The 26,334-nt window shown below is 59.7% G+C and overlaps 1 protein-coding gene across 1 annotated transcript in view; it reads left to right on the top strand.

Moving 5' to 3' along the window:
• The first annotated feature begins 806 nt into the window (after positions 1–806).
• Positions 807–26,334, top strand: part of SPTBN5 (spectrin beta, non-erythrocytic 5) — a 45,253-nt gene continuing 19,725 nt past the window's right edge. Inside the window, exons 1-33 of the mRNA XM_050799311.1 lie at positions 807–1,022; positions 1,243–1,410; positions 4,110–4,226; positions 6,192–6,349; positions 6,852–7,080; positions 8,242–8,873; positions 10,796–10,934; positions 11,055–11,287; positions 11,541–11,694; positions 11,808–12,008; positions 12,133–12,342; positions 13,054–13,248; positions 13,950–14,102; positions 14,397–14,527; positions 14,761–15,000; positions 15,340–15,627; positions 16,588–16,828; positions 16,981–17,120; positions 17,282–17,381; positions 18,019–18,189; positions 18,669–18,833; positions 19,233–19,447; positions 19,813–19,999; positions 20,246–20,446; positions 20,681–20,797; positions 21,814–21,971; positions 22,364–22,499; positions 22,759–22,904; positions 23,720–23,834; positions 23,927–24,037; positions 24,261–24,440; positions 25,763–25,966; positions 26,146–26,295. Of these exons, the coding sequence (XP_050655268.1) occupies positions 807–1,022; positions 1,243–1,410; positions 4,110–4,226; positions 6,192–6,349; positions 6,852–7,080; positions 8,242–8,873; positions 10,796–10,934; positions 11,055–11,287; positions 11,541–11,694; positions 11,808–12,008; positions 12,133–12,342; positions 13,054–13,248; positions 13,950–14,102; positions 14,397–14,527; positions 14,761–15,000; positions 15,340–15,627; positions 16,588–16,828; positions 16,981–17,120; positions 17,282–17,381; positions 18,019–18,189; positions 18,669–18,833; positions 19,233–19,447; positions 19,813–19,999; positions 20,246–20,446; positions 20,681–20,797; positions 21,814–21,971; positions 22,364–22,499; positions 22,759–22,904; positions 23,720–23,834; positions 23,927–24,037; positions 24,261–24,440; positions 25,763–25,966; positions 26,146–26,295 (6,201 nt within the window). The remainder of the gene's footprint in view (positions 1,023–1,242; positions 1,411–4,109; positions 4,227–6,191; positions 6,350–6,851; positions 7,081–8,241; positions 8,874–10,795; positions 10,935–11,054; positions 11,288–11,540; positions 11,695–11,807; positions 12,009–12,132; positions 12,343–13,053; positions 13,249–13,949; positions 14,103–14,396; positions 14,528–14,760; positions 15,001–15,339; positions 15,628–16,587; positions 16,829–16,980; positions 17,121–17,281; positions 17,382–18,018; positions 18,190–18,668; positions 18,834–19,232; positions 19,448–19,812; positions 20,000–20,245; positions 20,447–20,680; positions 20,798–21,813; positions 21,972–22,363; positions 22,500–22,758; positions 22,905–23,719; positions 23,835–23,926; positions 24,038–24,260; positions 24,441–25,762; positions 25,967–26,145; positions 26,296–26,334) is intronic.

Below are 26,334 nucleotides of genomic sequence, written 5' to 3'. Positions count from 1 at the left end.
CCTGGGTGTTCACAGAGAGGCCCCACGAGGGTACAGAGGGCAGCCTCAGATTGGGAAGTGCGTCCACAGGCTTCCCACAGAGGCTCTGCCCTTTGGTGCCTCCTACACAGACTGCAGCACCCCCACAGAGCTCCAACCCGGGGTGGCAGGACCACCCCAAGGGCCTCTGCGTCCTGGGAGCCAGGACCCCCACCTGGAGTTGGGGAAGTTGCTGGCGGGGAAGGGAGGATGATGAAGGAGGAGATCATCTGGCAATGGCCCTGGAGCATTCTTGAGCCACCCCCTCCCAGTCTGGGCCACGCCCTGTGGCAGGTGGGAGGACAATGCCGCCTGTGTGCCGTCACCCCAGCACGCTGGCTCAAGGGGAGGGCTGTGGTGCGGTCGCACTCCGGCCTCGGCCTCTCCTGATGTCCCTCTCCCTCCCTGCACAACCCCTGCTATCTGCCATCTCCATCCATCCAGCAGGGTCGCCTCCACAGGACCCGGGCGTCACCAAGGTAAGCAGTTTCCTGTCTTCCTTCCACCTGCTCCAGTCACTGCGGTAGAGGGACCTGGCAGCAGGGGCTCTGGAAAGAAGAATCTGGAAGGTGGGGTGGGGCAAAGGGGACCCTGGGACATTCAAGCACAGGGGATCAGAAGCACTGGCCCTTACCTGGCTGGTCTCCAAGCTGCAACCGCCATGAAATGTGAGGACAGTCTGGCAAGGCAGGACCCCAGGCCCCTGGCACATCATCCCCTAACCTGCATGCCCTCCAGGTTTAGGGGGCTGTCCAGCAGTTCCTCATCCCCAAAGGGCTGCAGGCCTGATGGCTGGTCAGCCCCAGAGTCCCCGGGAGCTCCTCGGAGCTGCAGGGCGCTGCGGCAGGAGGCCCAGCACGAACCTCCGGGTCCCGCCCAGTCCAAGTCTCACCGTGGACTCTCAGTACGAGACGGGCCACATTCGCAAGCTGCAGGCCCGGCACATGCAGATGCAGGAGAAGACTTTCACCAAGTGGATCAACAACGTCTTCCAGTGCGGCCAGGTGAGTATAGCCAGCTGTGACCCACAGCCCACCCGTACCATGCCCCCAGCTCTGGCCAGTGGCCCTCGGGGGCGAGCTGTGGGGTCGTCTGCCTGAGGCCAAGCTGAGGCCAGAGCTCCTTCTTCCAAGGCAGCTGCTCTGGGTCACACCTCTCAGGTCCCAGGATGGGAGGACAGGTGAAGCTGGGCTGACCCCATACCTGCCGCCGTCCCCTCCCCAGGTGGGCATCAAGATCCGGAACCTGTACACAGAGCTGGCTGATGGCATCCACCTCCTGCGGCTGCTGGAGCTTATCTCAGGGGAGGTCCTGCCACCCCCCAGCCGGGGCCGCCTGCGCGTGCACTTCCTGGAGAACAGCAGCCGAGCCCTGGCCTTCCTCAGGGCCAAGGTGGGCCCCAGGGAAAGGGGTCTGGGATGGTGCTGGGGCAGGCAGCTGGGACAGGCTGAACTATTGGGTCACCTTTCCTGGGCCAGGTCACAGGGCAGAGCAGAGGAGCTGGGGCCTGAGTACAGGGGGAGCAGCTGGGACACAGAGGAGCAGAAGCCAAGCCCTCCTCGCACAGCACCCCTGACTTGGAGAGCACCCAGCTGGCCGTGGCAGGAGCGATCCATGTCCCTACTGGGGTGGAAAATGTCACTCTGTCATAAGAGAGACTCACAGGATTCTAGGCCGAAAGAATCTTAGGCTTTTCATTTCGCAGATGACAAAACAGAGGCCCTGAATTATTTACCAGGCAAGATCGATGGTTAACCGGCCAACAGAGCCCAGATGTGGGGCCATGGTGGGCTGGCATCAAGTGGGAAACAGAGGGAAGAGACGCGGACACTAAGACGGTGGGTGGGGAAGAGGAGCAGGGCCTGTCCTGGAGAAGGAGGGAGGAGGCCTCAGCAAATGAGGGGAGCCAGAGTTACCTGAAAGAAAGGGACAGGTCAAGGAGATGGCCGGTAAAAGGAAGCCGGAGCTCGAGGGACAGAGGGACCCTTATGGCCAGGGTGAGGGGCCTGTGCAGGGGTGGGGTGGAGCAAAGGGATTACTGGGAACCAGGAAACGTGAAGACCAAGGGCTCCTGGAGGTGCTGTCCCTGGAGGCTGTGAAGTCACTGAGCTGGGCTTGGCTGGACAGAGCCTGACTGTGCATTTCCATCACTATGTCCTGGAGTGGAGCTTCTGTCCAGCCTCCTGGGGTACTGGTGTATGGGAGGAAAGCCAGGGAGGGGAGAAACCCAAGCAAAGGGAAGGGGAGCGACCGCTGTCCTGAGCAGGTGCGAGAGCAGAACTCTGCCAGCTGCAGAATGCTGGGCCCTAGTTGATCCAGGGACAGTGACCCTGTGAGCCAGTCATCTCCCCTCCAGGAATGTGGGAGGGGTGTAAGTTCCATAGCCTTTGTCAGAGGCATTGCAGCTCTCCCCAAGCTTTATATACAGCATGTCACTGATACCTGTGAGGGTGACATCCTCGTCTCCATACACATAGGAGGCAACTGTGGTCTGGAAAGGATGAGAGAGTTGCTGCAAACACACAGGGAATGTGTGGCAGAATGAGGGATGCACTCACTTATGGAGACGCTCCCATGCCCTGGGCATTCTATGCAGGCACTGGGCTACACTAAGCAAAGCCCAGACCCCCACCTCGAGGCATCTGGCTTCAATGGGAGACAGGTTCATTGAACCCAGATCAGCGGTGTGCTGGTAAATGTTTAACAAATGATTCTCTGGGGGAAATAAAAGCTCCAGTGTGCTGTATTCGCTGATCCTGTGGCGTTAATACCCCAGCACAGTGAGTTTAAGTCACCAGCGTGACATCGCTCAATAGGAAGTCGGGAGGATAGGCTCTCAGGAGCTGGGAGGAGCAGACAAACACCCCACTCCCCAGAGGCTCCAACTCTAAGGCAAGGTGATTGACACACCAGGTGGAATCCACCCCAGGAGCACGGATATACCAAAGCTTACCCAGGGGGACACCCAGGGCTGCAGCTCCTCCCACAGGGCTAGTAGTGGCCGGGTGAAGCCAGTTGCCCTTCAGGTCTTAGGGAATGTCTCACTCCTTTTCTTTCTCCATTCGGTACTTACTGATTGATTCCCTACTGTGTGCCACTCCACTAGGATACATCAGAAAACAAAGTCAAGATCCTCACTTGAGCAGGGCAAGGGGATCGAGAGTGTGTATTTGGGTGGGAGAAATAGTCCTTAGGTTTCTATGTTAAATAAAGTGGTCAGGCTAGGCAACATCTGCGTGAAGAGTCAAAGGCAGGGAGGTGAATCGCCATGCAGTTATCTGGGAGGATACTTTCAGACAGCAGGCACAGCCGTGCAAAGGTCTGAAGTCCTGTGCTTAGAATCCCACGTAACTACAAGAATCCGATGGGCTTGGAGCTGTGTGGTTCCACAGAGAGGAAGATGGAGCCAGAGGGGGCTGGGGGCCAGACCCTGCGGGACTTCTCCCCTTGACTCACCCATCCTCCCTGTCCACGTGGCAAGATGTAGGGCAGAGGAGTCTCAACGTTGGTGTACTTAAGAGCCACCCAAGGGGTTGTTCAAGTGAAAATTCTCAGGCTCTGGCCCAAGGCAGTCTGACTGGGTGGAGCCTGGGAATCTGGATTTATAGCTGGCCGTGTTGGAGCTGGAACAGATGAAGAAGGCTGAGATCTGGGTGTGAACCCAGGGACCCAGCCACCCCTGGATATCCCAGGACACCCTGGGAGATGGAGGCAGACAGTTGCTATTGTCTGTTGGGCTCACACATTGACTGTTATGACCCCTCATTTCCAAACCCTGTAGCTGAACCACTGATTTTGGCCCAGGTCTACCTGTAGCCCACACACAGGGGGTCCTGCTGCTCTAGCGGCCCAGCCCAGTTCACCAGGTTGGGGTTTCACCCAGGTGGGCTTGAGGCCATGGCTCCAACCAGGCGGGACGCCTTTGCTTTCCTGGACTTATCCCCTGCCGGCTTCTCCCTGGGGGACCTCCCGGCTGGGGCAGGATAGATTCCAGGACCCTCCCATCCCGCAGCTGGCACCCTAAGCTTTTGGTGACTGAGTCCTCTCTGGACATGGGCTTCATGGCTTAGCCCAGCCAACTGTGCCCACAGGTGCCAATACCACTCATTGGGCCAGAGAACATCGTGGATGGAGACCAGACACTCATCCTGGGACTCATCTGGGTCATCATTCTGCGTTTCCAGATCTCCCACATCTCCTTGGACAAGGTATGGCTCAGTCCCCAGCACCCAGCACCTGGTGACTCAGCCCAGCCCTTGCCTCACCTCAGACTCCTGGGGACTGAGAAGTTCCATGCAACTTTTATGATTCCCATAGGAGATCTTGGAAACTGCAAAGTCAATATTCACTCTTCAACCATGGGTGAAGAACCCAGGATACCAGAGATACTGTAACGTTGTAATATGCTAAAGTGAGGGCCAGGGCCATGGGCTTCAAACCAGGTCTGGGCAAGTCATTCACTAGGGAGGGTTCACGGTCACTGCCAGCACCCACTTTCACCCCTGTGTGTTGCTCCCCACTTGGCACTGAGGCTCTGTAATGTCCATTATACCACAATGTACTGTTGGGAGAAATGCAGTGTGTGGAGGGAGTCCCAGCTCTGGAGGTTTACAAAGTCCCCGGCACCCTACAGACCAAAGACAGCGTTTCTTTCATGGCCCCCCGCTTCCTCCATTTTACCTCTTTCCCCCGCCCTGGATCAGAAAGACTGTAAACTCTTTGTGGCACAGGCCTGTAGTCCCAGCTCTCGGGAGGCTCAGGTGGGAAGATAAACTGAGCTCAGGATGTCGAGGGTGTGGTGAGCCGTGATCGCACCACTGCACTCCAGCCTGGGTCACAGAGTGAGACCCTGTCTCAAAAAAAAAGAGTCCTTATACTTATCCTTTTTCATAGTTTCATGATTTCCAAAATGCCACCTAAAACTCAATTCTAGTAGGTAAGGAAAGTCAACCTGGAGAATGAAACCCTCATGAAAAGAAGCCACACATCTGGTACAAGTCCAGGACGGCCTGGAAACTCAGGGCCTGAGCCCCAGGAGGGCAGGAGAACTGTGCGTCTGCAGGGCTGAGCATCTATTTGAAGGCTGGAGGGGCGGATGGATTTCTAACTGACCTCAAGCCCTTTCAGGAAGCCATACTCACCTCCCCAGGCCCCTGGCCAGTTTCAGGTGCCCCCTGCAGCCTAGGCCCCTGGGAGCAGCACCGTCTCTGCCTGTCTACAGCCCCCTCTGGCCCTGCTTGCCGCTGACTCAGATGTGTTTGGGCTCAGGCTAGCCCTGCTCCCTCACAAGCCATCCCAGCATTTTCCCTAGTTCTGTCTGCCAGCCTGGCCCCACCATGCAGGGTACTGGGGCCTGACCTCACTAGGACCCAGGGCCTTGAGACTCCACTCCCTGTCATGTGGGCACCATGCACATCCTTCCTACCCAAGCTCTGGGGCCCAGAGGGCAGGGGAAGTGCAACCCGCTGAACCTTGATATTTTGAGTCTATAAACAGGAAGTGAGGCTGGGCGTGGTGGCTAACACCTGTAATCCTAGCACTTTGGGAGGCTAAGGCAGGCGGATCACTTGAGGTCAGGAGTTTGAGACCAGCCTGGCCAACATACTGAAACCTCATCTCTACTAAAATACAAAAAGCCAGGCATAGTGGTGTGTCCCTGTCACCCTAGTTACTAGGGAGGCTGAGGCAGGAGAATTGCTTGAACCTGGGAGGCGGAGGTTGCAATGAGCCGAGATCGCACCACTGCACTCCAGCCCATAACATCGGGCCTGGCTCACAGAAAGCCTGCAGTGACGGGACCCAGTCTCATGAAACCCAGCCACAATCCCATGAGCCCGAGGTCAGTTAGCACAGCACCTGGCCCATCAGAGGGCTCAAAAAATGGGAGCTGTTGCTGTGTGGTCACCTGTGGTCATGCAAAGCCAGCGCCTCTGCAGGGACGGCTTTCCCTTGCGCCACTTCTTTGGAAGGCCCGTCGCTCTCACCCCCAACCCCTGCCCACCGTGGATGAAATTGGGTAAAATCAGATACTCTAAAGAGAGGAGAGTCACACTGACCCTGGGCCGGGGAGAAGCAGGATCCGGCTGTGGCCAGCCTGCCTCTCCCACAGCCTGTAGGCTGTCTGCCTCCCCACCCCATCCTTGCATGGTGACCCCGCTGCCCTGTCCTGCCAGGAGGAGTTCGGGGCCAGCGCAGCCCTGCTGTCCACCAAGGAAGCCCTACTGGTCTGGTGCCAGCGGAAGACAGCCAGCTACACCAACGTGAACATTACCGATTTCTCCCGAAGCTGGAGCGATGGGCTGGGCTTCAATGCCCTCATCCATGCCCACAGGTGTGACCCCACCCTCGTCAGGAGGCCTCCACCCACTGGCCAGTGATGCCTGGGTTGGGTCCTCAGCCTGCCCATTGTCCCACATCTCTAGGCTTGAAGGAGGGAAAGTGGACACAGATGTAGAAGGGGCTGATGTCTGAGTCCCTGCTCTGGGTTAGCTCCTTTCCCTTCCCTAGACAATGCCACGAGATTGGCCAAGTTTACCTTTGACCCCAGTCTTCTGCACTTCCTGTGCCCCCCAGTTCTATTCATGTTCTTCACCTTGGCAGCACCTGCCCTTTGGAGGTTCCCCCAGCCCCCCAGCCTGGTCCCTGTGCCGAATGAACCCTCCTCTTTCTCTATCAGAGTCCTACTCCTTCAGCAGGGCCTCAGATAACTATTGGGAAAACGAATTCACAAGAAGATGTGAATGGCCAATAGGAGCATGAGTGCATTTAAGAATCTACTGAAAGGAAAGCAATAGGTTCCTGCTGGTGAAGAGCCCTTCTCGCTCTCTTTCCAGGCCAGACCTGTTGGACTACAGCTCCCTGCGTCCAGACCGCCCACTGCACAACCTCGCCTTTGCTTTCCTGGTGGCTGAGCAGGAGCTGGGCATCGCTCAGCTGCTGGACCCCGAGGACGTGGCAGCCACACAGCCAGATGAGCGCTCCATCATGACCTACGTCTCCCTCTACTACCACTACTGCTCCCGCCTGCATCAGGGGCAGACTGTCCAGAGGAGACTCACTAAGGTGGGGGAGAAAGGAGGGGTGGGGTGAGCAAGGGCTCCAGAGGCAGACAGGCCTAAGCATGAAGCCTGCCCTGCCACGTACTAGCTGCGTGGCCTTGGCCAAGTCACCCAACTTCACTGTGCACCCTCTACCACATGGAGATGATGCTGCCTGGATGACAGAAGGCCCTTGTGAGAGGCCGGGCGCGGTGGCTCAAGCCTGTAATCCCAGCACTTTGGGAGGCCGAGACGGGCGGATCACAAGGTCAGGAGATCGAGACCATCCTGGCCGACACGGTGAAACCCCGTCTCTACTAAAAAATACAGAAAACTAGCCGGGTGAGGTGGCGGGCGCCTGTAGTCCCAGCTACTCGGGAGGCTGAGGCAGGAGAATGGCGTGAACCCGGGAGGCGGAGCTTGCAGTGAGCTGAGATCCGGCCACTGCACTCCAGCCTGGGCGGCAGAGCGAGCCTCCGTCTCAAAAAAAAAAAAAAAAGAAGGCCCTTGTGAGTGTTCCAGGGAGCACGGGTCATGGGCCCAGCATGGTGCCTGGCATACAAGGGAAGCCAGGGGAGGAATGGCCCCTCCTGGGCCTCTCCCTTCTCCCCAACTCTCAGGCTGTTAAGCTTCTAATGGGATTAAAAGGCTTAGAGAGCCAGGATTCTGCAAGGACAGGCACAGAAGAGGCTCTGCCGGCTGGGGCCACACAGAGTTCATGTTTCTGGGGGGCTTTCTTACTCTCTGGACACGATGGCAGAGGCTGAGGCCTGGAAGTGCTCTTCTCAGGGTGGGTATCTCAGTTGGGGTGTGGGTCGGGGGGACACAGGCCAAGGGCTGTCAGCTGCTTTGCGGGGTAGGGGGTGCAGGGAAGGGAAAGGCGGCCTAGAAAAAGAACAGCAGCCTGAAGGGCCTCAACCCCCACCAGTGAGGCCAAATGGGTAAAACAAGAGGAGGAAGGCAGGATAGCCTCACCCTCAGTCATGGAGAGGGCCCCAAGCTCCTGGGTCTGAGTGTGCAATGCAAGCAAACCCAGTTCTCCGGGGTGGGAGTACCACCACTTCAAAGGATCTTCGGCTCAGAGAAGTAGCTTACAGCCCACCTGGGGAACTCTGGCTGGCACTCAGTGTCCACTCCAGGGCCTGTCCCGAGAAGGACCCTGACCCTTTCCTACACCCTCCACCAGATCCTGCTTCAGCTCCAGGAGACAGAGGCGCTACAGACCCAGTACGAGCAGCTGGTGGCCGACCTGCTATGCTGGATTGCAGAGAAGCAGGCGCAGCTGGAGGCGCGGGATTTCCCAGATTCGCTGCCCGCCATGCGGCAGCTACTGGCAGCGTTCACCATCTTCCGCACCCAGGAGAAGCCACCCCGGCTGCAGCAGCAAGGGGCTGCAGAGGCCCTGCTCTTCCGGCTACAGACAGCACTCCAAGCCCAGAACCGCAGGCTCTTCCTGCCTCCTGAGGGCCTGGGCCTTGCAGAGCTGTCCCAGTGCTGGGCAGGGCTGGAATGGGCAGAGGCCGCAAGGAGCCAGGCCCTGCAGCAGAGGCTACTGCAGCTGGAGCGGCTAGAAACCCTGGCCCGGCGCTTCCAGCGCAAGGCAGCTCTCCGGGAGAGTTTCCTTAAGGATGCAGAGCAGGTGCTGGACCAGGCCAGAGCCCTGCCAGCCAGCCTGGCCACGGTGGAGGCAGCCATCCAGAGGCTGGGCATGCTGGAAGCTGGCATCCTGCCCCAGGAGGGGCGCTTCCAGGCCCTGGCTGAGATTGCAGACATCCTCCAGCAGGAGCAGTACCACAGCTGGGCAGATGTGGCCCGCAGGTGAGCCCCAGCACATGAACTCTCCTCACAACTGGCTGAGGCTCTCCTACCACACCCCCATCCTTCCATGTCATGTGCCCATTCTGTGCCAGAGAGGAGAGGGGTGATTTATGGGTTCAGGGCTCCCTCTACAAAGATCTATCTCCCAGTGATGCTTGCAAGTCCACCATCAGTAATTCATCCCTATTGGTAAAGCACTTTCTAGGTAGCCTCTGATTCATCCACTAAACAAGAATTGATTGAGTGTCTACTACATCCCACACACTGTGCTAGCTGCTGGAGATTTAGTAGAGAAGAGAACAAACAAAAATTCCCTCCCTCATGAGCTTACACACTACTAAGGAAAACAGACAAATAAGAAAAATTCATAGCATATGGTAATAAAGAAATAATAATAATAAAGGAGAGGCTGGGCACGGTGGCTCACGCCTGTAATCCCAGCACTTTGGGAGGCTGAAGTAGGAGGATGACCTGAGGTCAAGAGCTCAAGACAGCCTGGCCAACATAGCGAAACCCCGTTTCTACTAAAAAATACAAAAATTAGCCAGGCATGGTGGTGAGTGCCTGTAATCCCACCTACTCGGGAGGCTGAGGCAGGAGAATCGCTTGAACCTGGGAGGCAGAGGTTGCAATGAACAGAGATGGCACCATTGCACTCCAGCCTGGGCAACAGAGCGAGACTCCATCTCCAAAAAATAATAATAATAATGATAATAATAACAATAAAGAGGATAGGGGAATATGAGGTGCTAAGGTTGAGTCGCTAGAGGGGATTCACTGGGAAGTTGACTTCCAAGTAAACACCAGAAAGAAGTGGGCAGCTGGCCATGCAGACATGGGAGACAGAGTATTCTAGGCAGGGGACACGGCAAATGCAGTGTCCTTTCAGGCGAGCGCATGCCTAGCAGGTTTGAAAAGTAGCCTGAAGGTCAGTGTTGGCCAAAGTGAACAAGTGGCAGGAGCTGAGGTCAGGCGGGCACAGGGGTGAGGGGTGGGGATGGAGGTCAAGCCCGGCCTTGCAGGTACAGTAACGATTTGGTTTTTACTCAGAGATGGGAAATTAGTGGAGGACTTGAGCAGAGGAGTGACACGATCTGACTTTTGTTTTGTGATGCTCGCCTGGATGTCATGTTGGGAATAGATCCAAGGGGCAGAGGCAGAAGCAGGGACACCAGTTACAAAGCTATTGCAGTAATCCAGGACGGAGCAGCAGTGGTGATAAGGGGTGAGGTTCTGGATAGATTTTGCAGACAGTGCCAAGTAGAATCTGCAGACAGATCAGACGTGGCCTGTGAGAAAATGAGTTATCAAGATGTTAGGCCGGGCCCGGCGACTCACGCCTGCAATCCCAGCACTTTGGGAGGCCAAGGCAAGTGAATCACCTGAGGTCAGGAGTTCGAGAGCAGCCTGGCCAACATGGTGAAACCCATCTCTACTGAAAAGACAAAAATTAGCCAGGCATGGTGGCCCATGCCTGTAATCCCAGCTACTCAGGTGGCTGAGGCAGGAAAGTCACTCGAACCTGGGAGATGGAGGTTGCAGTGAGCCAAGATTGCACCACTGCATTCCAGCCTGGGTGACAGAGCAGATTCTGTCTCAAAAAAAAAAAAAAAAAGATTTTCGTCTGGGCACCTGGAAGGATGGAGTTTTCATCAACTGAGATGGGGACTGCATGCAAGGTAGGGGGCCCTGACAGCCTGATCCTTCCAGGCCCTCCTTCTGGCTTCTCTGCATGTGTCCAAAGATAGGACACACTGCCCCTCCCACCCCCTGCTAGGATGCTCTCAGAGTCCATAGGCCTTGCCCCAGCCACAGAGGTCAGACTCCTCCAGGGCAGCCAAGCCCCATCACGGACCGGGAACCCTGAAGTAGCTTCCCTGCCCCAACCCAGAGGAGATCTCCCTTATTCTCACGTCCTCCAGGCAGGAGGAAGTTACCCTGCGCTGGCAGAGGCTCCTTCAGCGTCTGCAGGGACAGAGGAAGCAAGTGGCAGACATGCAGGCTGTGCTGAGCCTGCTGCAGGAGGTGGAGGCTGCCTCCCACCAGCTAGAGGAGCTGCAGGTGGGCACTGGACCAGCAGGCCCTTGGGAAACACAGCAGGAGGGGGGACTTCCCCAGTGCCAGTGCTCAGAGGGACCCAGCACTTTGGGGCCACTGCAATGACCACTCATCTCTGGCCAGGGGCCGGCCAGGTCCACCGCCTGTGGGCAGCAGCTGGCAGAAGTGGTGGAGCTGTTGCAGAGGCATGACCTGCTGGAGGCCCAAGTCTTGGCCCACAGAGCCCATGTGAGCCATCTTGCCCAGCAGACAGCAGAGCTGGACTCCTCCCTGGGCACCAGTGTGGAGGTGCTGCAGGCCAAGGCCAAGACACTGGTCCAGCTCCACCAGAGCCTGGTGGCTCTTGTCAGGGCCCGGTAAGAGACTGCCCCAACTCTTCCACCTTTCCCAGAACTTTTCTGTAACCCAAATTATCTCCTGCCCAGGTTAAAGTACTGTTGGCCTGGCAGTTTTCTCCATACTGACCCTCACTTCCAAAACCTCTGTCTCACCTGTTGAGTCATCCAGGGAAAAGAAAAACCCTAAGGGGAGTGTCTAACGCCTGAGGGGAACCCACTGCCCATGCCCCACTACTCCCCATGTCCTTCAGTGGTCCCTACTGTTCCTCAGGCGGGCCCTGCTGGAGCAGACCCTACAGCGGGCAGAGTTCCTGTACAACTGTGAAGAGGAGGAAGCCTGGCTGAAGGAGTGCGGACAGCGGGTGGGGAATGCGGTCCTGGGCCGGGATCTCAGCCAGATCTCAGGCACCCTGCAGAAACACAAGGTGGCAGCTCCCCGTGCACGCCCGCCAGTCGCTAGCCCTGCACCCTTCCCTCTCGGCCCCCGGGCCCTCCCCTGTTCTTCCTTCACTGAGCCCCCTGCTCTGCCCGCCGCTAGGCCCTGGAAGCTGAGGTCCACCGCCACCAGGCCGTGTGCGTAGATCTCGTGCGGAGGGGACGCGATCTCAGCGCCCGCAGGCCCCCGACGCAGCCGGATCCCGGGGAACGGGCAGAGGCCGTGCAGGGCGCGTGGCAGCTGCTTCAGACCCGGGTGGTGGAGCACGGCGCACGGCTGCAGACAGCCCTGCTAGTCCTGCAGGTAGCGGGGCGGGGTAGGGGCGGGGTAGGGGCGGGGCCCAGCGAGGCGGGGGATAGGGGTGCCGGGACCTGCCAGCGCTCAGCCGCGCCCCTTCATCCACACACCCCCCGACCCCCTCCTGCAGTACTTCGCGGACGCGGCGGAGGCGGCTTCGTGGCTGCGCGAGCGGAGATCCTCCCTGGAGAGAGCGTCCTGCGGTCAAGACCAGGCGGCCGCGGAGACGCTGCTGCGGCGCCACGTGCGGTTGGAGCGCGTCCTGCGCGCCTTCGCGGCCGAGCTGCGGCGGCTGGAGGAGCAGGCGCGGGCGGCTTCGGCCCGGGCGTCGTTGTTCACGGTGCGGACTGGGGACAGGGAAGGTCGCCTGGTCTCCCTTGCTCTACTGCCGCTGGGCCACACAGAGGACAAAAAATGGGAGGGCCTTTGTGGCCTCTGGCCTGGAATTCGTGGCCTTCCCGTGGCTGTGGGTGTCCCTCACCCTAGTCCTCAGGGGCATCTCACCTGTTGACCTAGCCCAGAAGTATTGGAATCCTGTCTGCCCACGCCGACCGAGGGCATCCAGATACAGCCTGACCTGGCTCCCGTTGCTGGCAGTTTCAGAGCGTTAAGCAGTTTCCTCCAGGAAGGTTCCCTCCACTTGCATCCAGGCCGGTAGTGACCCTTCAGCCCTGTTTGGCTGTCTCTCCTGACTTAGCCCTCCTTGGTGGTTTGGACTCATCACTGCCTCAGACTGCCTTCTGACACCCCTTGCTCAGTTCATTGAGCCCCCAAAGTTCTTTAAAACACGTACAGCTTGGCTCACAGCCCCCATTCAAGAAGCTGTGTGTGTAGCACATGATGTGGAAATCAAAGCCATCGGATCCTGTGCTCACATTTGGCCCCTCGACTCTCAGCCCCAAGGAAGTTTCCTGTCCCCCAGACCCATGTCCCACACACCCCTTGAGCTACAGCTCAGGCCCTCCAGGTCTCAGGGCACAGAGGCAGGGGTGGCCAAAGCCCCTGCTGCTTGATGGGGCCCTCTCTAGACACGCTGCCCTCTGTCACACAGGTGAAGTGTGCCCTGAGCCCTCCAGGAGAAAGCCTGAGGAACCCAGGGCCCTGGAGTGAGGCTTCCTGCCACCCTGGGGATGCCTGGAAGACGGCTCTCCCAGCTGAGCCTGACCCTGACTTTGATCCCAACACCATACTCCAGACACAGGACCACTTGGGTCAGGACTATGAGAGTGTGCGGGCCCTGGCAGAGGTAACACTTCTTTTTTCAAGAAATGCTCGAGTCCTTACCCTGTGCCAGCAACTCCTGCGCAATGATCCCAGGGGAGAAGGCAGTGACTGACATGTTCCCTGTCCTCAAGGAGCTTTTATCATGGCCAAGAAGATGTTAGACAACTCATTAGACGCGGGTGTGATGGGATCACATGAGAAGGTAGCCCAGGTCAGGCTGGAGGTCAGGGAAGACACCTTGGAGGGAAGGACTTTAAAGCTGAGGCTTGAATGAGAAACAGAAAGCAGGTAAACCCAGGGGTGCTGGCCAGGACCTGTGCAAAGGTAGGAAGGGGGCCCAGTGGAGGAAGGGAAGACCCGGGTGCCCGCAGCACAGACGCTGGGGAGGCCATGGCCAGAGGAGAGACTAGAGAGGCAGGTTGGGGTGGAGCAGGCAGAGGGAGCGGTGTGGATTTCACCTAAGAGCAGAGCTGGCACTGAGGGGTTTCAGCAGGGCAAGGCCAGACAGGAGCACACTGCCAGGTCCCTTTACCCTACCCTAAGCCCTTGCCAGCTCCCTCCAGGTGGTGCCAAGAGGCCTCTGAGAGAGGATGTGGGGCCCAGCAGTGAGGCAGGGACCCCCTCTGGCCCTGACCCTGGGCTCTGCTGGTGGGCTGGGATGGGGAGGAGCACCCCTTTGACCTTCCCCGACCCTCACCCCAGCCTTGGGCCACCTCTCTCCAGCGCCGCAGGGCCGGGCTGGAGGAGGCCATGGCCCTGTTTAGCTTCTGCAGTTCCTGTAGGGACCTCCAGTTGTGGCTGGAGAAGCACACAGCGCTGCTCCAAAGGGTGCAGCCCCAAGCTGACATCCTGGAAGTCACACAGCTCAAATATGAGGTACAGCCCTGGGAGCTTGGCACCTCCTCCTCGCCTTGCCCCTGCCTCCCTGTGGTCCGCTGCTGTAACTCAGTTCTCCAATTTAACTACCGTCCTGCCTGGGGGAGGGGAGTAGAGAGCTGGCCTGAATTTCCAGGGCCTCCTGGCCCTTAAGACTCAGATGGCTGTCCTTCCAGGGGCAGGCAACGTGGGCACCCCTGTAGCAAAGAGGACCACTGAGGTACATCATAGGCTTGAGGGGAGTGCGGAAAAAGAAAAAGCCCCCCAAGAGGCCTGGGTCCTCCTTTTCCCTAGAACTTCCTCACTGCCCTGGCTGTGGGAAAGGGCCTCTGGGCTGAGGTCAGCAGCTCTGCTGAGCAACTGAGGCAGAGATATCCTGGGAACTCCACACAAATCCAACGACAGCAGGAGGAACTGAGCCAGAGGTGAGAACGAGGCAGGAGTGCAGGTGGCGAGGCAGGCGGACGCAATGCCCAGCCTGGGCCTGACTCACCTCCTCCCACCGTGCCAGGTGGAGAGGCTGGACATGTCCGAGGCACAGGGAAGGGGCAAGGGACAGCCAGTCTGGCAGCTTCTGTCATGTGAGGCTCTGGCCAAGGCTCCAGGATGGATGGGGAGGTGTCCCTGTGGTGGAGACAACCTCGTACCCTCTGCCCAGGTGGGGGCAGTTGGAGGCCCTGAAGAGGGAGAAGGCCGTGCAGCTGGCGCACAGCGCGGAAGCGTGCAGTTTTCTGCAGGAGTGTGGACCCACACAGGTCCAGCTGCGAGACGTGCTCCTCCAGCTGGAGGCCCTGCAGCCGGGGAGCTCAGAGGACACGCGCCACACCCTGCAGCTGGCCCAGAAGATGACTCTGGTGCTGGAGAGGAGGGTCCACCTCCTCCAAAGGGTGGTCATAAAGTACGGCCAGTGCAGTGGTGGCACTGGGAGGCAGTGACGACCATGGGAAGGCGTGGGCAGGGTAGTGAAATGAGGAAGGGACAGAAACTGGGCTGGGGAGAGGACAGGTAGGAGGGGCTGTCAGAAGCGCTCTGGCAAAGGTGGGGGGATGATCAGCAGAAAATGCTCCTGGGGACAGGAAGAGCCCTATGTTCTTGCTGGCCCCAGGTCAAGGGTGGGGTGGGCCATTCAGAGTCACCACCACTCTCCCTGGGGGATGCAGGTTTGGGAGGAGGACATGCGCCTGGGGCACTGGGCCTAGGACAGGTCACTGACTGTGCAGCGCACCCTGTCTCCCAGGGTCGAGGAGTCAGGCCACGCAGAGAGCCAGCCTCTGCAAGGACAGGTGGAGACACTGCAGGGGCTGCTGAAGCAAGTACAGGAACGAGTGGCCCAACAGGCCCGGGGCCAGGCTGAGGCTCAGGCCCGGCAGAGCTTCCTGCAGGAGAACCAGGAACTGCTACTGTGGGCAGAGAGTGTCCAGGCTCAGCTGCGCAGCAAGGAGGAGTCGGTGGATGTGGCCTCGGCTCAGCGGCTGCTGAGGGAGCACCAAGACCTGCTGGAGGAGATCCACCTGTGGCAGGAGAGGTCAGGACAGGAGGGCAGAAGGGGTGTGCTTTGGACTGGGCCCAGGGCTCTGGGCTCTGAGTTCAGGCCCAGAAAGAGCATGCAGGAAGTAGTGTGATTTCCCCGGGGAGGGGCCCAGACCGGTTGGCATCTGGCATGGTGCTTGAGGACTGGTCAGGCAGCCTGTACGCTTTAAGGAGAGACCCAGGACATTGAGCTGCCTGGGAGGCTCTCTCCAGCCCAGGCCTGGCCGGCCCCCGCCAGGTGGGCCCAATGCGTTGCTTTCAATCAGGGCATCTAGCCTCCCCTGCCATCCTGGATGACACGGACCCCACTGGCCCCTAAGTGGAATGACTCAGGACCCACCCATGGGCCTGAGATACCCACCTTCTCAGTCAGTCGGTGCCTCTCCTCCTGCAGGGACAATGTTATGGGCTGGCAGGCAGGCAAGGCCACCAGGGACAGTCCACAGGCTGTGCCCCACCTGAGGGCGCCTGGCAGGTGGTCAAGTGGGCACTGAAATGCATCTGGTCCTCAGCTTGCCAGACTCCAGTACCTGGTTCAGGGCTGCAGCAGCTCAGAGAAAGTGGAGCCTTGCTCTAATTCACACAAGGGTGTTACCTGTTCCCAAGCCACCTGCTGAGAGGAGCACCTTTTCTAATTGTTCAAAGGCTCCATCGGGGCTTGCAGTGGCCCTGGGATCAGGTGCTTGTGTGGCTTGTGTGATTTTTCCCTCTTGCGCTGTGCTGCCTCCGCATGTCCTCTAGGCCGGGCGTTGGCTGTTGACAGTCCACACTTAAGGACGGCCAGCTGGAGCTGGTGGGAGCTTGGGAACCCCTGCATCCTAAGCACTCTGCTGGGCCTATCACATTCAGTGTCTCATTCATGCTCCAAGATGCATGAACCCTGGAGGTGAGAGTAGGAGGAGGCTGACAAGGGGGGCCTGCTGGGGTTTGACTCTCTGCCTGTCATCCTGGTCAGACTGCAGCAGCTGGACGCTCAGAGCCAGCCCATGGCAGCCTTGGACTGCCCAGACTCCCAAGAGGTGGCCAACACTCTGAGGCTCCTGGGGCAGCAGGGCCAGAAACTGAAGGCTGTGTGGGAGCAGAGGCAGCAGTGGCTGCAAGAGGGGCTGGAGCTGCAGAAGTTTGGCCGAGAAGTGGATGGTTTCACTGCCACCTGTGCCAACCACGAGTCCTGGCTGCACCTGGACAACCTTGGGGTATGGAGCAGGAATGTGGAGCTAGGCTGTCACTCCCTGTCACTGGAGGGCGCTCATCCCCTTGGGTCCGGAAGCTGGGCTGGGACAGTGGCGGGTGAGATGGTCCTGACTCCCACCCTCCCAGGCATGACCTCAGGTCTCTGCACTCCCAGGAGGACGTGAGGGAGGCCCTGAGCCTGCTGCAGCAGCACCGGGAATTTGGGCGGCTCCTGAGCACCCTGGGGCCTCGGGCAGAGGCTCTGCGGGCACGCGGCGAGAAGCTGGTTCGGAGCCAGCACCCAGCTGCACACATGTGAGCCTGGCCTCAGTCTGCAGCACCCGCAGACGACCCTTTCTCAGCCTGCACAGACGGCCGCCCTGGGGCTGGGAGAGTGAGGGGTGAGGGGAGAGTGCACCTCGCGCTGCGGTGGGAGTCCTCTCCCATGCCCTCCTCCAACTCCCCCCGCCCTCCAGGGTCAGAGAGCAACTGCAGAGTGTCCAGGCACAGTGGACCAGGCTCCAGGGCAGGAGTGAGCAGAGGAGGAGGCAGCTGCTGGCTTCCCTCCAGCTCCAGGTGAGAGGCAGGGCCCAGGGCGCATGCGGCCTCCCTGAGACGAAGGCCTGAGACCATGCGGAGCTCTGTGCAGCCTACAGAGCACTTCCCTCACCTGCTGTGTCATTCATCCTCTCGACACCTTGTGTGAGGCAGGCAGCACAGCTCAGGTTTTTCCTGATGAGGAAAACTGGGGCTGTGGCCACACCGCCCGCAGACGCAGGGCCGGGCCTGATGTCTGGGCCTCTGAACTAAGCCCATGCTCCCCCCCCTCCCACTGCGCCCTTTCCCCAGTGCTTTGGGCCACACTTTAGGGTCTTGCACAGGTCGTGGCACCAGCTGCCAGCCTTGGCTCTGTCCAATGTTTGCTCAGCCCCCACAGCAGAGCAGGGCTGGGGGCTCCCTGAGCTCCCCTGTGTTTGGAGAGGTGCAGCCGTAGGGGATCTGATGTCGGCTAGAGCAGCAAGGACCCGACAGGCGTTCCTCCTCTCTAGGCACAGCCCTTCTGCCCCACACGGGGAGCAGCAACCCCAGGCCCCACCCAGAACCAGCTCTGGTCCTGCTTTTCCCCGTGGGGGATCCCTTCCCTTAGAGGTAGGTCCTTGCACCAGCCCCCACCCCCGTGCTCTGAGACCCACGCTTGCCCGGTTCTTGGCAGGAGTGGAAGCGGGATGTGGCGGAGCTGACACAGTGGATGGAGGACAAGGGGCTGATGGCGGCACATGAGCCCTCCGGAGCGCGCAGAAACATTCTGCGGACACTCAAGCGGCACGAAGCAGCTGAGAGCGAGCTTCTCGCCACCCGCAGACACGTGGAGGCCCTGCAGCAGGTGGGGGACACGGGACAGAGAGTGCAGAGCCTCCTTGTCTTCAAATTCCCAACCCTACTGCACCACCTGTTTCCATGGAAGAGTCTTTGAAGGAAGAATCTGCCTCAGCTTGAACTTAGAACCTCCCTCCCCAAGTCTCCTTGATGCTGCTGGCATCCCCTTGGCACCCAAACCAGTCCCAAAGCTGCCGCCATCCATCCCTTCCCCCTCAACTCTCCGTGGCAAGTCCCAGAGCTGACCGCCTCTACCAGAACACGGCTTTCCCCAGCCACCGACCTAATGCCGGCTCACCTCACTCCATTTGCCGGGGTCAGAGGACCCTCCTACCTGCAGTTTTGGGGCCACATGAACTGCTTTCGTCCAGGCAGCCTGTGGAATGCAGCTGTGGCCAGCCCCTCACCTCCACTGCCACCCCTGCTGCGGCCACGGGTGGTACCAGCAGCTCAGCCAAGCTCCCTGGGCCTTTCTCTCCACTCCAGGTCGGCAGAGAGCTGTTGAGTAGGAGGCCTGGTGGCCAGGAGGACATACAGACTAGGCTTCAAGGCCTGAGGAGCAGGTGGGAAGCCTTGAACCGCAAGATGACTGAGCGTGGGGACGAGCTCCGGCAGGCTGGACAGCAGGAGCAGCTCCTGAGGCAGCTGCAGGTCTGCTGGGAAGAGGGACAGGGCACAAGAGGGAGACGGAGTCCAGGCTGGGCTGGACAGAACGGGGAGGGAGAAGTCTGGGTGTTCTGACCCTGGCTCTGCAGCCTTTGGAGGCCTCTGGCCTAGGACAAGCTGAGCGTGGCTTTCCCCTCAGTCAGCCAATACAGGATTCTCTCCTGTGTGCCCAGCGTGTGGTCAGCACAGCTTGAGTCCCCCAGGGAGAAAGAAGCGTGAGGGAACAGGGGAAGATTGGGCACTTCTGGTTGGGGGTTGGCAGTGGTGGGGACAGAGGTCCCTGGTGAACCTGGTCCTGCAAATCCTACAGTCCCAGAGCCCGGGAAGGCCACTTGCTGTGCTATACAAGGAGAGCCTAAGGCAGCTCCCGGCGTCTCTCCCCAGGATGCAAAGGAGCAGCTGGAGCAGCTCGAGGGGGCCCTGCAGGGCTCAGAAACGGGGCAGGACCTGTGCTCCAGCCGGAAGCTGCAGAAACGGCACCACCAGCTGGAGAATGAGAGCCGGGCCCTGGCAGCCAAGATGGCTGCCCTCGCCTCCCAGGCCCGTGGCGTGGCCGCCTCCCCGGCCATCCTGGAAGAGACCCAGAAGCACCTCCGGAGGTGGGGCCTGTCCTCCCACCCACCTGTGTGGCACTCCCCCGTGTGAATTTAAGTTCCCACAGGGTGGCACCCACAGGACTGGCGTGTCTAGACCTCCTCCCTTCTTATGGGTAGAGTCATTCTGGATGGGAGGGTTGGAGACCCCATTATACATCTTCAGCAGGACCCCCACAGTGTGGTCAGGCAAGTCATCTAGGCCATGAGGTGGGGCCCTGGCGCCCTTCCGCTGCCTCTCTTTGTCAGGTGGGGCTTTGCTCTGTTCCCTGGTCTTGTTCTTCACGGGCCCCGTCTGGGCCAAGGAAAGAACCAGGAGCCTTGTCCTCACTCTGTTCCCAGCCTCTCCCATCTCTTCCACCTCCTCCTAGGCTGGAGCTTCTGCAGGGGCATCTGGCCATCCGGGGCCTGCAGCTGCAGGCCTCAGTGGAGCTGCACCAGTTCTGCTACCTGAGCAACATGGAGCTCTCATGGGTGGCTGAGCACATGCCCTGCAGCAACCCCACCAGCTATGCCGAGTGCTTGAATGATGCCCAGAGCCTTCACTGCAAGCACAAGGTAATAGCCCTCTTCTTCCTACATGATTCCGGACATCCACTTCCCAGACCTTAGAAACGCTCTGCCCCTACTCAGGTGTCCTGGCCTCTAAGCCCTCCCCACTGGGTATCCCAATTTCCAAATCTCTGCCCCAGCTATTTTGACCCTGGGGATCTTGCCATGATTGGGGCCTGGAGCCACATCCATGGCTCTGCTCCAGATGCCCCTGGGTTAAGAGCAGCAGCCTCTCAAGCCGCTCTGTGGCAGGAGCTCCAGGTGGAGGTAAAAGCTCACCAGGGGCAGGTGCAACGGGTGCTGAGTTCTGGGCGGAGCCTGGCAGCTTCAGGGCACCCCCAAGCCCCACACATCATGGAGCAGTGCCAGGAGCTGGAAGACCGCTGGGCAGAGCTGGAGAGGGCATGTGAGGCGCGGGCCCGGTGTCTGCAGCAGGCTGTCACTTTCCAGCAGGTAGGATGCAGGGAGGTGGGGTTGGGGGACGAGGCAGAAGTCAGGGCTCCTTGAGGGGCCACCTGTGGGACTCTCAGGGAGGCGGGTCAGTGGGGGCTCTGGGCCGGGAGCTGATGGGTGCCCCATGGGCACAGAAGCCGCTTTGTGCGGCACGCTGGAGAGCAGGGGCAGATGTCTCCAGGGCTGATGGAGAGTCCTGAGATCCTCTAGGTGAGTCAGCCCCACTCTTGGCAGTACTTTCTGGATGTGTCAGAGCTGGAGGGCTGGGTGAAGGAGAAGCAGCCGCTGGTGAGCAGTCAGGACTATGGCAGAGACGAGGCAGCCACCCTCAGGCTCATTAAGAAGCACCAGGTACCACGTCCTGAGCCTCCCCTCCAGTGTGGCTTGGGTGATGATGGACCACAGGAAGAGGGCTGCCACCCTCGCTCTCTCAGAGGCATGGAGCCCTGCTCTTGCTTCCTGGAGACACAGCCCCATCCCCACTGCCCACCCAGATCCCACAGTGCCCCTTCTTCCAAGGCGACCAGGGCACTGTGATGTACATGCTTTCTCCCTTCATCTTCTTATGAGTCTTGCCTCTCCCTGTGGCTTTCGGGTTTCTCCGCCTACTCTTGCTTCCTCTCTACCCCACCCCTCGCACTTTTCTCCTCTGTTGAGGTCACCTCCCCAGCCTGCTCCATATCTCCCACAGGTTTATTCCTCCCAGGCTTTGCCTCTCATCCTTTGAGCTAACTAAATGCCCTTCCTGAAGCCGACCTCCTCCCACAAACATCCCCTGGCTGAAGGGAGGGAGGTCTCGAAGTCCCCTTCCTCACTCCTGAATTTGGACTCCCAGAACCACACAAGCTCCAAAGCCTGGGGCCCACAGCCGTCCCGGTTCCTGCTGTCACTGAAGTGTCCTCCTGTCTGGGCATGCTTTCTGCACAGCCCCAGTTCCAGTGTGTTCTGCGACAGGAGAACCTTTTCTAAAGGCCTGTAGCCTTGGCCTCATGGAGCACCCCCCCGGTTATACTGGACAGCTTGCTTAATTCTGCCTCTCTCTCACACATGGAGGTTGGGGTTCAGTCTGATGCCTCCTGTGCCCTCCCTTCCTTGGCCCAGATTAGCCACCTTTCACCTTTCCCTGCTAAATAATGAGCCCTCAGTGGGCACAGACCAGGTGTTCACTTAATGGAACAATAAGTCCTTACTCCATCAGTGATGGGTAGATGGATGCTGGGTGGGCGGATGGATGAGTTGAGGTAGATGGATGGGTGTGTGAGTGGTGGGTGAATAGATGAGGATTGGTGACTAGATGGGTGGGGGACAGACAGGTGTGTGGATGAGTCACCCAGGCTGAGCCTGGAGTGGGTCCTCGTTCATCACAGGCTCTACGGGAGGAACTAACCATTTACTGGAGCTCCATGGAGGAGCTTGACCAGAGGGCCCAAACCCTCACTGGCCCTGAAGCCCCTGAGCAGCAGCGTGTGGCGCGGGAGAGGCTCCGGGAGCAGCTGCAGGCACTGCAGGAGTTGGCGGCCACACGGTGAGGGCACCGTACCCCTCTCATCAGTGGGTACAGGGGGCCTAGCCACAGCTGACTGTTCCCGTGCCATGGCCCTAAGTCGAGCAGAACCCATGACCCCAGGCTGTAGAGAGGTGCTAGGAGAAGGGTATGCGTTGCTCACCTCTTTCCATAAATTCTTCAGTGAGGCCCCACAACTCCCTGCTGTCCATCTCCCCACATCTCCCCATGTCCACACCCTCCTCTGCCCCTACACTCGCCCTGCTGGGTCTACTACTGCCTGAATCACGAGCTGCAGGCTTGGACAGAGACCATGAGTAACCCCATTCTTCAGATTGGCCCCTCTGGCTGGCCTGGCTGGCCCCCGGGGGGCGGGCAACTCACTTCTGGGGAACCACGGGCTGTCACCACAGGGACCGGGAACTGGAAGGGGCCCTGAAGCTGCACGAGTTCCTGAGGGAGACCGAGGACCTGCAGAGCTGGCTGGCACGCCAGAAGCAGGCGGCCAAAGGAGGGGAGAGCCTGGGGGAGGACCCCGAGCACACCCTGGTGAGAAGAGGGCCAGGGTCAAGGAGGGTGTCCTGGGGCAGAGCCTGTGGGGTAGGGAAGCTGGCCCTGGCAGGGCGGAGGGAGAAGGTGGTGCAGAGCGGTGAGCCCTGGCTGAGGCGGACCTCCTGAGTGGAGCGGGCAGACGCCATGGCCGTCCAAGCCCACATCACCCAGTTGGGCACTGAGGTGCCTCAATTCCCAGGCTGCTTGCCGCCTAACCATTCGGGGGCTACCCGGTCACCCACTCTCGTCTTCTCAGCACCTCTGCACCAAGTTTGCAAAGTTTCAGCGCCAAGTGGAGATGGGCGGCCAGCGGGTGGCCGCCTGCCGGCTGCTGGCAGAGAGCCTGCTAGCGCGTGGGCACAGTGCTGGCCCCATGGTGCGTCAGAGGCAGCAGGATCTGCAGTGAGTGCCCAGTGGGCCAGGCCAGCATGGGGTGTGGGGGAAGGAGCTGGGCAGGCAGGGCCCAGAGTGGTAAGAGAGGATGGCATGCTGTGAGGGCCGCGCTGGCCCTGGCTGCCCATGGGGCTCTGCAGGGGGCCTGGCTCTGGAGGAGCCAAGCCCGCCACAGGCTCTGGACTGTGAAGGGAGGTGAGGCTGGGTGTGCAGGTCAGAGTCCTGCTCCCGGGACTGAGAGCAGGAGCTGTAGGAAGATGGTGGGGCCGGATGTCAGGGCCTTCCCCTGAGCTGTCCCAGCTCCTGTGCTCACTCGGGACAGCTCATGCCTCATGTCGTTCCTAGTTGTCCACTTGGCTGATTTGGATCCACTCCCAGCCTGTGAGCTTTCAGGCAAGGTCATGACTCGCTCATAACCCCTAGCCCAGAGCCTGGCCTGGCAGAAGGCTTAGGAGCTCAGCGAGTTGCAGAATTAATGAAGAATGGAGAGATGTGACCTCTGCCCACAAAGCGTCTGTAATCGTAATCTGGGTGACGCGCTATAAATCAAAGCACAAGATGTAAGGAGTGTCGCAGAGCACAGATACCATTCAGTGCCCAGTATTACAGCATCAAAACACGGAATTCATGGTAAAGCTAGAAGACAGGCTCCCGGGAAGAGAGTGCGTAGGCAGGGCCACAGGCGGGAGAGGTTTTAAGGAGGAGGAGCTTCGAGCAAGTTCCGATACAACCCAGAGAGGAGGGGGCTGACCAGACCTAGCGAGAGGGAGGAACGAGGCAGCCCAGGGCTGATCCCCTGCTGGTCTTCCACACGCCACGGGCAGGGCCACCTGGTCGGAGCTGTGGGAGCTGACCCAGGCCCGAGGCCACGCGCTCCGAGACGCCGAGACCGCCCTCAGAGTTCACAGAGATCTCCTGGAAGTCCTCACCCAGGTCAAGGTGTGAGCTGGAGGGGTTGCTAGAAGTGGATACACTCCAGGCTCAGTACCCACCCTCCATTCCTCATCTCCTTGGCATTCTCCTTTCCTCAGGAGAAAGCCGCGAGCCTCCCCAACAATGTGGCACGGGACCTGCGTGGGCTGGAGGCCCAGCTGAGGAGCCACCAGGGGCTGGAGCGAGAACTCGTGGGCACCAAGCAGCAGGTGAGCCCAGCTGGCTGCCTCTCCGACCCAGGCCCCTGCAGCCCCCTCAGGCTAGCCTGCCTGTTCCTCTAGATTTTCCACTGTCCCTCAGGGCCTCCCATGGGCCTACTGTGCATGGCAGGATGTGGCCCAAGGGGGGCCAGAGTTCCCAGGCAAGGGATATATCTGTGGGATAGTCAGGAAGACGTGACCCTTGCCTCCCTGTTCCCTGCCCCTCCCGCAGCTGCAGGAACTGCTGGAGACTGCAGGCAGGGTGCAGAAGCTGTGCCCGGGCCCTCAGGCCCATGCGGTGCAGCAGAGGCAGCAAGCTGTGATGCAGGCGTGGGCAGTGCTGCAGCGACGCGTGGAGCAACGCAGGGCCCAGCTGGAGCGGGCACGCCTCCTGGCCCGCTTCCGCACAGCGGTGAGGGCTCCCGCCCCTTGGGTGGTGTGTCTGCGCATGTGTGTGTGCTGCACCACACATGGGCATGCATGCATGAGGCCCTCCAGCTCCGGAGGGAGAACAAGCACGAACTCAGGCAGGAGAGCACGAGCACATGGAGGTCAGTCTGGCTGGTCAGGGGCTGAGCACATGGGCATAGCAGTGACACCTTAGGGTCTGGGTCAGTGCCAGCAAGGTGAGTGGCAGGGCAGTCATGCGGGGTCCCAGCTAGGGCTGAGAGTAAGAACGGCCCAGGAAAGCTCATAACTGGAGACCCAGATGTTAGACAGTGACCTCTGGATCAGCCAGCATCCATTCAATGTCTGTCTTCGGCCCCCTGCTGAAGCCGCGGGTGGAGAGAGGAGGGCGATACAGAAGCTATGGAAGGTGGAACTTCTGCCCGCATGGAGCCCTCCTTCCTGGGCAGATGAGCCCGAAACCCAGAGAATCAGACTGGAACAGTGGGTCCTGGCCACGGAGTGTCCCTGGCATCCCCCTGTCCTGGGACCTGGCAGACCAGGAGGCCTAAACCGACATTACAAAAAGGCTTGAGTTTAGGGACCCAACTCTGCCACTTTGCTGGCAGTGTGAGCTTGAGCAAGGCACTTAACCCTGGGTTTGTCACGCACTTAGAGTTTACAAGACTGTTTGTGCTATTTACCCTTCCTCTGTGCAATGAGATATTTGGTCAAGGACCTGAAGTCCCTCCAGCACCAGTCTTGTGTAGTTGTATACAAATCAGCAGAAGACAGTCTGTAAGGGTTAAGTTAGTAATTCAGAGAACAAGGAGAGCAGTGCAGTGTCAAATACCAGGGAAGACTTCACCAGGCAAAGGCGGCATAGAGGCCATTGAAGAGCAGGCGAGCTTTCTTTCCCCATCAAGCAGTCTTGAGGCTGATCTTGCTATAGCCGCCAGTCCGCTCATGGCCTCATCCAGGTGAGCTCTGTAGAGATGGGAAGGCAGGAGAAGGAACTTCTAAGCAGCAGGGTCAGCAGGAGCAAAGGACAGAGATGTGTCGTGGTGAGGGTCTGGCTCACGTGGAGGATTCGTGGTTCTGGGAGGATCGGGTTGGATGAGAACGGAGAAACCAAGTGACAAAGGGCCACACGTGCCTCAGCCGAGGCCCTGACCCAGGTCGGCTCGAGCTGTGTGAGGAGTGGACTCAGGTGGGCTGCAGTTGCCTCAGCACCTGGTTTCCTGCTGAAACCCGGCCCTCACCTGGCTCTCCCTCCGCGTCTCCCTCACCCGGCCCTCCCTCTCCGTGTCTCCCTTACCCGCTCTCCCTCCGTGTCTCCGGGATCAGGTGCGCGACTACGCCTCCTGGGCAGCCCGCGTGCGCCAGGACCTCCAGTTGGAGGAGAGCTCGCCAGAGCCCAGCCGTGGCCCGCTGAAGCTCAGTGCCCACCAGTGGCTCCGGGCGGAGCTGGAGGCCCGGGAGAAGCTGTGGCAGCAGGCCACCCAGCTGGGCCAGCAGGCACTCCTGGCTGCAGGGACACCCACCAAGGAGGTGGGCCCCCTTTCCTGGTGCCCCCATATACCCTAGCGGACCTAGCCTGTGCCTGGCCACCTGGTGGCCCGCCCTACTGTGCCATGCTGGCCTTTCCTCAGAGGCTTCCCTCAGGATCCAGTCCTCACCTCACCCACACCACCCTCCCCAGCTGAAGCTCCTCACGTGTCCATCCCCAGGTCCAAGAAAAGCTTCGAGCCCTGCAGGACCAGCGGGACCAGGTGTATCAGGCCTGGGCGCGGAAGCAAGAGAGGCTGCAGGCTGAGCAGCAGGAGCAGCTCTTCCTCAGAGAGTGCGGCCGCCTGGAGGAGATCCTCGCGGCCCAGGAGGCAGGTCCCGTCCCGCCCTCACACTCCGCATGCCTCCTG

This window comes from Macaca thibetana, chromosome 7 (assembly GCF_024542745.1).
Source record: "Macaca thibetana thibetana isolate TM-01 chromosome 7, ASM2454274v1, whole genome shotgun sequence".
Lineage (NCBI taxonomy): Eukaryota > Metazoa > Chordata > Mammalia > Primates > Cercopithecidae > Macaca > Macaca thibetana.
The sequence above is the reverse complement of the archived record's forward strand: the minus strand, read 5'-3'. Positions and strand labels throughout refer to the sequence as shown.